Raw genomic sequence first — 9,495 nt, forward strand, 5'->3', positions numbered from 1 at the left:
CTGAGTCCCAGAGTCTGCAGATGTGGAATGAACAGCTGGCTCTGGTTCAAGGCCGGCTTTGCTGCAGACAAGCTTCCAGCTCCGCCGCGCGCAGTCATTACAGAGGGAACGAGGCTGCCAGATGAGCGCGGGTCTGTTTGCGTCTGTATTTCCTTCTTTCATAGCTGAGCGGCTCACGCTGATGCTGGCTAGTTTAAATCGGGGCAGCATCTGGACAGACCCGGGAGCGGCCCAAGACCCATCAAGGCTGCAAGTGCATTTTCTTGGCAGGAAGAACACTTTGCTAACAACCAGACACTTTTCTCCATGATTTGACCCTCTGGGAATTCTCATCTAGCCAACCCTGGGGAGTCCTGAGCGGTGGAAACGGTTTGCATTCTACTACTAGCCTAAAGTTTGGCACTTCAAATATACCCAACGGCGCCACAGAATAAAGTTCTGGGGATCCTCTGTAAAGATTACAGCCAAGAAAACCCTGTGGAGCGCAGTTCTCCTCTGTAATCTGTGGGATTACCGTGAGTTGGAATCGACTCGACGGCACTGGGTTTAAACAACCCTGGGGAGTCCCTGGGTGGTACAAATGCTTAATGTGGTCACCTGCTAACTGAAAGGTTCAAAATTCAAGTTCACCCAGAGGTGCCTCAGAAGAAAGGCCTGGCAATCTACTTCCAAAAAAATCAACCATTGAAAACTCCATGGAGCAATTCTACTCTGACACACAAGGGGTCCCCAGGAGTCGGGATCTACTTGACAGCAGCTGGTTAACTGCTTAGCCAGCCCTGCCTAACCGGGCTACCTGCTCGCAGGTGTGTGTACCCGCAGCTGCCTGCGGCTCCCTGGCTTTGGTGATCGAGTCCAGGTGAGCTGACCCAGCTGTGGGCATGACCGTTGGGGTCCTGCAATAAGGCTTCCCAAACCACATCTCCCGCAGCTTCCTCTCCACTACCCCAGCTCCCTGCTCTTGTTACCTTAGCGCCCACTGGGCCTTTGCACATGTTGTGTCCCTGCCTTGTCTACTCGTCCTTTGAGGCCCATATCAGATGTAACCTCCTCTGTGAAGCCCTCTCTCCCCAGCTGCCCACACTCCATGTCCCGGGGGGCAAGTCTCCTACCGAGCTTGAAGAAACTGGAGGCGCAGACAGCCAAGGAAATCACCCCAGAGAAAGCTCGAGGCCCAGAAGCAGACACATCCCACTGGCCCACTTCGGCCCTCTCAGAGCTGCATGTGAAGAAGGAGGTGAGCACAGGACAAAAGCCTCCTGTTTGTCCACTCCCTTTGTCCCTGGGCAAAGCCTGGCCATCTCTATGGAGAGGAAACCTCGGGGGCTGAGCTGCCTGCTCCGGTTCTGTGACCCATGCAGCCGGTCTCAACTAAGCACCCAGCACTCGTGCCAGGAGCCCCGGGAGGCCCTCGGGTCAGTGATGCTGGCCTTGTGGAGGGGCCCAGAGCTGACAACTGGGACAGGACTGGATGGGACAACTGACCAGTTGACCAGGGGGGAGCTGTGTCTCCAATACTCTTTACCCACCTCAGAGCCCACACACTCGCACTGCAGAGGGCAGCCCCTCCGATCGGCTGTCCCCGGTCCTGGGCCACGTGCCCCATCATATTTACACCAGTCTACCTCACAGCCACTACTGGGACAACCACCACCATGGCAGCGGTCACCACTTTCAAGGCCTACTATGCACAAAAACCCACTGCCATTGAGTCGATTCCGACTCAAAGCAACCCTGTAGGACAGAGTAAAACTGCCCCACAGGGCTTCCAAGGAGCGGCTGGTGGATTCGAACTGCTGATATTTTGGTTAGCAGCCAAGCTCTTAATCGCTGTGCACCAGGGCTCCCAAGCCAGGTTACAAAACCAGTTGCGGGAACACAATAGAGAGTCCCTGATGGAGCAGGAGAAAAGTGGAATGCAGAACTCAAATTCACATAAAAAGACCAGACTTAATGATCTGACTGAGACTGGAGGGACCCCAGAGGACACGGCCGCCAGCCTCTCTGTTAGCCCAAAACTAAAACCATTCCCAAAGCCAACTCTTCAGACAAAGGTTAGACTGGACTGCAAGACATTAAACGATGCCGGTGAGGAGTGTGCTTCTTAGCTCAAGTGGATGCACGAGACCAAATGCACAGCTCCTGTCCAGAGGCGAGATGAGAAGGCAGAAAGGGACAGGAGCTTGTTGAATGGACACAGGAAATACAGGGGGGAAAGGATTGTACTGTCACATTAAAGGGAGAGCAACTAGGGTCACATAACAAAATGTGGATAAATTTTTGTATGAGAAACTAATTTGAATTGTAAACTCTCACTTAAAGCAGAATAAAAAAAAAAAGTTGTTAACCTAAAAAAAAAAAAAACAGTTACCATGGAGTCAACTCCAACTTATGACGCCCCCATGTGGGTCACAGCAGAACTGTGCTCCGCAGGGTTTTCAGTGGCTGATTTTTTGGACGTGAATTGTCAGGCCTCTCTTCTTAGGCGCCTCTGGGTAGACTCAAAACTTCAACCTTTAGGTTAGCAGCTGAGTGGGATAGCCACTTGTACCACCCAGGGACTCCATCAGCCAGGTCAAGTCCAGTCTCTCCTTTTACTCTGCAGACATGTGCTGAGCGCCTACTGTATACCCGGCACAGCACTCTGGCCGCGGTATCAGCATGAGCAGAGGCAGCCCAAGTCCCTGCAGCCTGGAGCATGTGGTCAGAGCAAATCACTGGAAGAAGATGTGTGATGGCTCACTGAGCAACAGTCAGGTGGAGAGACTGTGGGCCTGGAGGTCCCCCACACGGAGAGGCCAGGGCTGGGGGGAGGGAGAGTGAAGAGGGTGGAGAGGGGAGCTGTCTAGGCAGACCAAAGTTACCTGGAGGCAAAGGGCAGAGTGTGTGTGAACAAGGTAAGGGATGGGGGAATGCATTGGGAGTGAGAGAGGAGGGCCAGAGGCTGCAGATCCCGCTCTGCAGCCCACAAGCTGGAGGACAGGGGAGGACGAACCCAGGGGTTGAGGAGCCTGTGGTGCTGGGGGGGACAGGGCACAGGCAGAGGAGGGGGCAGGGAGAAGGAGCTGCACTGATGGGGGGGCTAGTAGTGTGATGCCAGGACCAGGCTGCCACAGGAGGAGGGAAGGAGACCTGGGAGACACGGAGGAGGTGCCATGGGTGGGCTGAGGATGGGCTGGGGTGGAGCTGAGTGATGGGCTGGAGGACCCAGGTTCCTGTGGGCAGAACTGGGTGCCTGCACAGGTCCTGGCTGGGAGTTGGGAACTGTGGGCTGCCCACCCACACCTGGGAAGTGCTGGGAGGGAGCAGGGAAGGGGTGCTCCAGGGAACACTGCTTGGGGAAGGGCAGTTCCCAGATGAGAAAGGCAGGTCTCCAAGGGCTGGGCTCACATGCCAGAGTTCTCACTGCTGGGCATTTGCACAGGCTCAAACCCCCAGCTCTGTGCCTGCACCACTGTGACCTCACTGGGAGCCCTCTGTCCTCCCCACCTCTCTTTTATTCCAGGAAGCACTGCTCCGGCAGGAAGGGGCCAGAGCCTGCAGAGGTGCAAGGAGGGAGCCTGGGAGGGGAAGCCTGCTGCACCCCCTCGTCGCTCCCCCACTTCCCTCCACAGATGCAGGCAGCCTCATCTCTTCCTTTCCTCACTGCCTCCTCCCTGCACTCCTGCAGAGACGCCACATTGCCCGAGGGTGCTGCCAAGGGTGCTGCCCAAGGTGCTGCCCGAGGGCTCCAGGGGTCCACGAGTCCCCACAGCTGACAAACCCCTGCTCCCTGGTGACCTCATGGTTGGCAGGGTCGGGCTCTGGGGCCCACCAGACAGGCCAATGGAGGGGTGGCTAAGCAAGGGCCCCCAGCAGTCTCCGCAGCTCAGCCAGGACTAGAACTTGCCTGGGCTTTGAGCAGCTGGGCAGCCCTGAGGGGCTCCATGCAACTGAGTCAGCAGGGTGGAGGTAGCTACACAGATCATTATGGGAAGTGCCTGGGGTTGCCTGGAATTTCATACCCATCCCAGCTGGCAAGATCCTTTCTGAGCTTGTCCTGGTCTGAATTTCAAGGTCATTGCTTAGGTAGTCCTGCCTGAACACACTGAACACCTGGCAGTTTGTCTGGCTCCTCTCTAGGGCTCACCTGTGGCTTAGTCCCCACCTCGGGACGGGTGGCCAAATGTGCAGGTGAGTTCCACAGGCAGAGCGGAAGCAATGCTGGCAGGTTGAAACCTTGGCTCAGCCCCTCCCGGAAGAGTCTTCCCGTCAGCTCTGAGTCCCAAGGCCCCAGCAGCCCAGCCCCAGCCCAGCCCCAGCCAGCCGCAGTGTGCAGTTGTGTTCCTGGGCAACAGACCCTGTGAGGCTGGCCAGGCAGGGCTGCACACTCCCCAAGGCAGGTGTGGAGCCAGAGTGCAGAGGCATTCAAGATCAAGGTCAGGTGGCTTGTCCATGGAGCCAGACCTGGCACCAGGGGTCCTCTCTGGGTTGAGAGCCCTGCCCAGGACACCAAACCACACCTTCCAGTACCCCAAGCCCCAGAGTGGACAAGGACAATGTCCTTGGCTCTGTTGGCCTGGCAGACACGCCGTCCCCTTGGGGAGCCCGTGGACACTTCTGCTTGCCTGTCCATCAGACACCGGATTCCTGAGCCTAGCAGCTGCTTCCGCACCAGGCACAGGCGCCTGCAGACTCTGTCCCCACCAAAGGCCTTGCCTGAAACTCGGGATCAGGGACCAGTGAGAAGACGTGGAGAGGTGTATTTCCTGGCCGTTTCCTCCTCGGGCAGAAGACTTGCTCCTCCAGCCCATCCAGCTGGAAACGGCCTGGGTGAATGGCCATGATTTAATCAGACAGTGTCACATCAGGGCTGTCTCCAATGCCAGTCAGCCCAGAGGCTCCCTCCGCATCTCTCCGGTCCTGTCTGTGTGTGCCTTTCTCTGACTGTGTGTCTGTGCACTGTATGCACATGTGAGAGTGCACATGTGTGTGTGAGTGTGGTGTGTGCGTCTGTGTGCACATGTGCACGTGTGTGTGCACGTCTGTGTGCATGTGTGTGTGCACGCGTGAGTGTGCGGGTGTGTGCATGTGTGTGTGCACATGGATGAGTGCTGTCCGTGTTTCTTGCCCTGTTTCTCAGTCTTTCTGACACCTCTCTCTCTGAGTCTGTCCCTCTCTCCTCTCTTTGTCTCTGTTTCTCTCCCTCTCTGCCTCTTCCTTTCCTTCTCTTTTTCCCTCCGTCTACATGTCCCACAATCACTTCTCTGTCCTGTCTCTACATTCCCCTCAGTCTCTGTCTGGGTCATAATGTTTTAAGACCTTCTTAATGTTTCCTTCTCCGGCTGGTGAAGCCTCTGTCCCCCTCAGTCATCTTCTCTCCGTGGCTCTTGGGGACTCTCGGCTCCTTCTCTCCTCTGGCCCAGCTAGGCCTGTTTCCACGTCTGTCTCTGTGTCTTTCTTGATCCCGGGTGTTTCTGTCCTTCTCTCGGTCTGTTTCTGGGCTGTTCTCTGTCTCCCTGATTCTCTCCCTGCCCCTGTTTCTCTGGCTTCTCTCCAAATGGCTTCCTGGGCCACTCCCTGCTCCCTGATTGTTCGCTGGTTCTCTGAGTCTGGGACTCTGGGCCTGTGTCTCCCAGAATAGTTCTCTTTGGGTCTCTGTCTGTCTCTGCCTCTGACTAGAGTTCCCCCTTCCTCCGTCTGTCTCGCTCCCTCTCCCTCACACTCATCCTGAGAGGCCAGACATGACACCGCCCACCCCAGAGTGGGAGAGAAGACAGGAAGTCCGATGCATAGCCGCCCCCAGCAGTGTCAGGGGACACATCACCTGCTCCCCAGAGCCACCGTGGAGCCATCCACAGCCCCCCCCGCCCATGCACGCACCCACGTTGCCCTTGGAAGCCCGCCCTGTTGCCCCTGCAGGAGAAGCTGTCTGGGCTGACACTGCACAGAGAGGGAGGCCAGACTGGCAATTACCCGGCTAATTTCAGTCGTGTAGACAGCCAAATCAGATATTCCAGTTTTCTTAAAAACCCACCTCAGGGCCTGAATTAGCCACCTAATTAATTATCTGTAAGAGCCCGGGAGTCGCTGGGTGGAACACGGGTCCCTCCCGGTGCCAGGACGCTGTCCCTGAATCATGTCTTGGTGACGTAAGCATTACAATTAGGCGGAATCTGCAGACTACCCTTGGCCATGAGGCTCAGGCCATGTGGCCCCGGGCCAGGCTCCCCTGTCTTCTGATTTAATTTGTGTTGATCAGAAATGCAGCCATGTTCCACAAGACAATCTGTGTCAGCTCCTGTCCTAGGCGGTAGGAGGAATGGAGGGAGGGAAGACAGCATGAGGCCAGGGGAGGGGTCAGGCACCAGACCTGGGGGTAGCGGCGCCCCCCCTTGTTCTTGGCACATCTCTCACCAACTCCCTCTCCCCCATCACAGTAGTACTGAGAGAAAGGTTTACATATAGATCACCTGATTCATACTAGGCTGTGAGTGAAATGCTCCCCTACGCAGACCGCGTGTGAGTGCAATGCCATCATACCCAAAGAAGACATTCCTAACGGTGGAATCGGCCCCTGAGAGCTGGTGCAGAGGATGGGTTGCAAGGTCTTCGGTGCCATTGTGAACCAACCCCATCTGCAGGGCTTCCAGTCCTGGGCCAGGGCCTCTAGCCATGATAATGGCCTTGGGCCATGTATAGGCTCTTTCCAATAGGAGCCAGCTCTGTTGGAGGGGGAGTAGTATGTCCCCCGCAAACACGCACACATAAGAAGCTGAACTGGCTCCTTGGAAGATGGTGGGATCACATGAGGTGTCCCTGGCCTCTTCTTGGACCTCTGTGTTCAAACATACATGTGTCCTGCCAGCCCTGGGGGCAGTGCTTTCCCCCATATCCTGAGTGAGAGCCACTGAGTTCTTGATGAAAGCCACAGGTCCATCTCTGTCCCTATGCCCCATGCAACCACTGCAGTATCTCTGCAGCTCCTCCTTGTCCACAGCTTGGCTCACCAGGAGCAAAGCCCTGTGAGGGTCACTCAGCCTGACCACAGTTAGGGCCGTCCTTTGATACTCCCACCCTGGGGACTTCTTCCTTAGGTTGAGTGAGTGTATTTATTACTGGTCAGCCTTTCCAGTGGTCTCTGCCCTGACAGTGCTGGGGTCAGGTTGAACTTACACACACCCTCCCGCCTTCCCTGTTCCCCCTGTACTCCCTCCCCTCCCTGTGCTGGCAAAGGAAATTCAGAAAGGCTCAAGTCTCTGTCAGGACATAGCCTTCTTGTTCCCTGTGCTTCTGCTCCGTGTCTGCAATGATGCCTCTGGGGGTGTCTCTGTGGGTCAACAAGCAGCCCCTGCCCCCGCCTCCTACCTCCCAGGGCCTGTTTCATCACGAACTCCATGACAATGGCTTTGATTCCTCAGTGGCTCCTCGAGGTCGAAACTCACATGCACGTGAGGCCAGGCAACCTGTAACTGGGGGAGGAGAGCAAGGTGGTCACAGTTGCCCTGACTAGGCTTGGAGGCAGGGGCTCTGTGTGGGGAGAGACCCACTTCCTCCTTGCCTCTGCCAAGCCTTTCCCAGAGCAGAGCCTGGGGGTCTGGGGGATCAATGTTTGCACCACATCCCTTGTGGGGTGGGCCTCTGCCTATGTGAAGCATTTTTCCACACCCTGACTAGGGCGGACAGGTTACAGGACCCCAGCTAGACCTGCAAAGGGGTCTCTTTAGGTCCCTGAGCCTTCTGGGGTCCAGCTTTCAGCTGCTATTACAGGGAGGGGAAAGCTCTGACAACTCCAGGGGGTGAAGTTCCTAGCAGCCTGGCGACAGCCTGTGCAGAGCAGAGGCGGGCCCAGGGGGCATTTGAAGGTGACAGGATGTGCTCAGTGGCTCAGGATCCAGGCTGCCACCACTGGAGTGATCTCAGGGCCACAAGAGTGGGGTATGTCTAAGGGATGAGGAAGGGACAGGGCAGGCGGGGCCTGAGTAGGTGCTCTTCAGGGGAGGCCCCTGTGGCTTCTGAAGAGGGGTGTGTGGGAGCCAGGCTCTATCCTGGGGAGTGCTGCCTCCACCCCGCCTGCAGCAGACAGGGGGTGGAAAGGAGAAGCCGCAGGGGGCCCAGTCTGCAAGGAGCCAATGGGAATGATGGGAAGGAAAAACCCCTCCATGCATCTTTGTGGGGAGATGCTCCAGGGTCCCAGTCCCCAGCCCAGGCCAGCTGGGGCCCTGGTGGGGAAGTGCTTCCTGGAAAATCACAGCAGCTTCAATGCCTCCTGTACCTTGTGCGACTTCTCCAGGAAGGAACCCCAGGTCCCTGGAGACCTGCTGTTTTACTGTTTTCCTCTTTGCAGATGAAGGAGAACCTACTGTGCAGGCGTGGGGTAGGGAGGGGTGGCCGGGCCAGGGAGTGGAGACTGCAAAGCGCTGGCTCACAGGGGCGCCTTTGGCGCAAAGCAGATTCTCTCCCAAACTTCTCCCCTGGCTCCAAGGGAGGGAGGGAGGGCGAGTGCTGCAAGGGCCCAGCCTCAGAGAGTCTCGGGGTGCTGCGGGACCTTCCTGACGAGATCCAAACCAGCCCCGGGGCCCAGACCCCCCACACGCGGGCCCGGGGCTCCTGCCGCCGCACCCCTCGGCTTTGTGGGCGAGTTGCCCGGCTCTGCTGAGCGGCGTGAGGTGGGAGCGCTTCAGGAAAGAGAAAGAAAAAAAGCAGAGAGGACGGGAAGGAGAAAGGGAGACTAGAGAGGCAGGGGAGACAGAGAGGCTGGAGAAGGGAAGAAGCCAGGAAAAGAGAGCGAGGGCGGAGGAGGGCCCGGGACTGCGGGGCTGCTTCAGCACCACGACGACGGACAGCGCCCGCGCGCCGGACAGAGTCCTTGCAGAGGCCCTGCACAGCCAGGGCCGGGCTGGGGGAACCGGGCCGGGGTGGGCCGGCACCTGGGGAGCAGATATCTGCGGGATCAGGGACCTGGGGAAGCGTAGATTTGGGGGGACCGGGAGCTGGGGGAGCAGGGCCTGGGGAGCGGGCCCGGCCTGGACGGGCTGCGGGCGGGGGCGCCGGTTACCTTCTGGGGCCCAGGAGCGAGGCGGGCAATCAGCGGCGGAGTGAGCGCGGGCCGGCCAGGTCCATGTGGCGCCGGCAACTGCGGCGGCTGCTGAAGGGCACCGCGACGAGGGCGCGTCACACGGAGGCTGTCCCCGCCCCCCGCCCGCGGCAGAGCATGACGAGGAGGGCGGGGGAGGGGCGCGCTGAGGGGCGGGGCGGAGGCTTGGCGGGGGCGGAGCGGGAGCCACGGAGCCGCGCCCCCAAACATTCCGGATTCCCCGGCCATCCGGGAGCGAGATGCCCCTACCCGGCCCTCAACTTTTAACCGCAGACCTCCCTCCCCCAAGTATGAGAGCCCCTTCCATGTGGACTTGCCCGGGCGGGGGTCCCGCCCTCCTCCCCCACAGGGCCCCCCCTCCCACCCCCTCCTGCGGTGAGGGACTGGTAGGTGCGGAACCCCGGGGAGCAGAAAAATCC

At 58.4% G+C, this 9,495-nt stretch overlaps 1 protein-coding gene across 1 annotated transcript in view; it reads right to left on the minus strand.

Moving 5' to 3' along the window:
- The window catches only part of CPLX1 (complexin 1), a 47,396-nt gene extending 38,271 nt beyond the window's left edge, over window positions 1-9,125 (minus strand). The window contains exons 1-2 of the mRNA XM_049886563.1: window positions 9,038-9,125; window positions 7,348-7,451 (exon numbers count right to left, since the gene is read on the minus strand). Coding sequence (XP_049742520.1) covers window positions 7,348-7,378 — 31 coding nt within the window. The 5' untranslated portion in view covers window positions 7,379-7,451; window positions 9,038-9,125. The remainder of the gene's footprint in view (window positions 1-7,347; window positions 7,452-9,037) is intronic.
- Between the last annotated feature and the right edge of the window lie 370 nt (window positions 9,126-9,495).

The sequence above is a fragment of the Elephas maximus genome, chromosome 5 (assembly GCF_024166365.1).
Source record: "Elephas maximus indicus isolate mEleMax1 chromosome 5, mEleMax1 primary haplotype, whole genome shotgun sequence".
Classification (NCBI taxonomy): Eukaryota; Metazoa; Chordata; class Mammalia; order Proboscidea; family Elephantidae; genus Elephas; species Elephas maximus.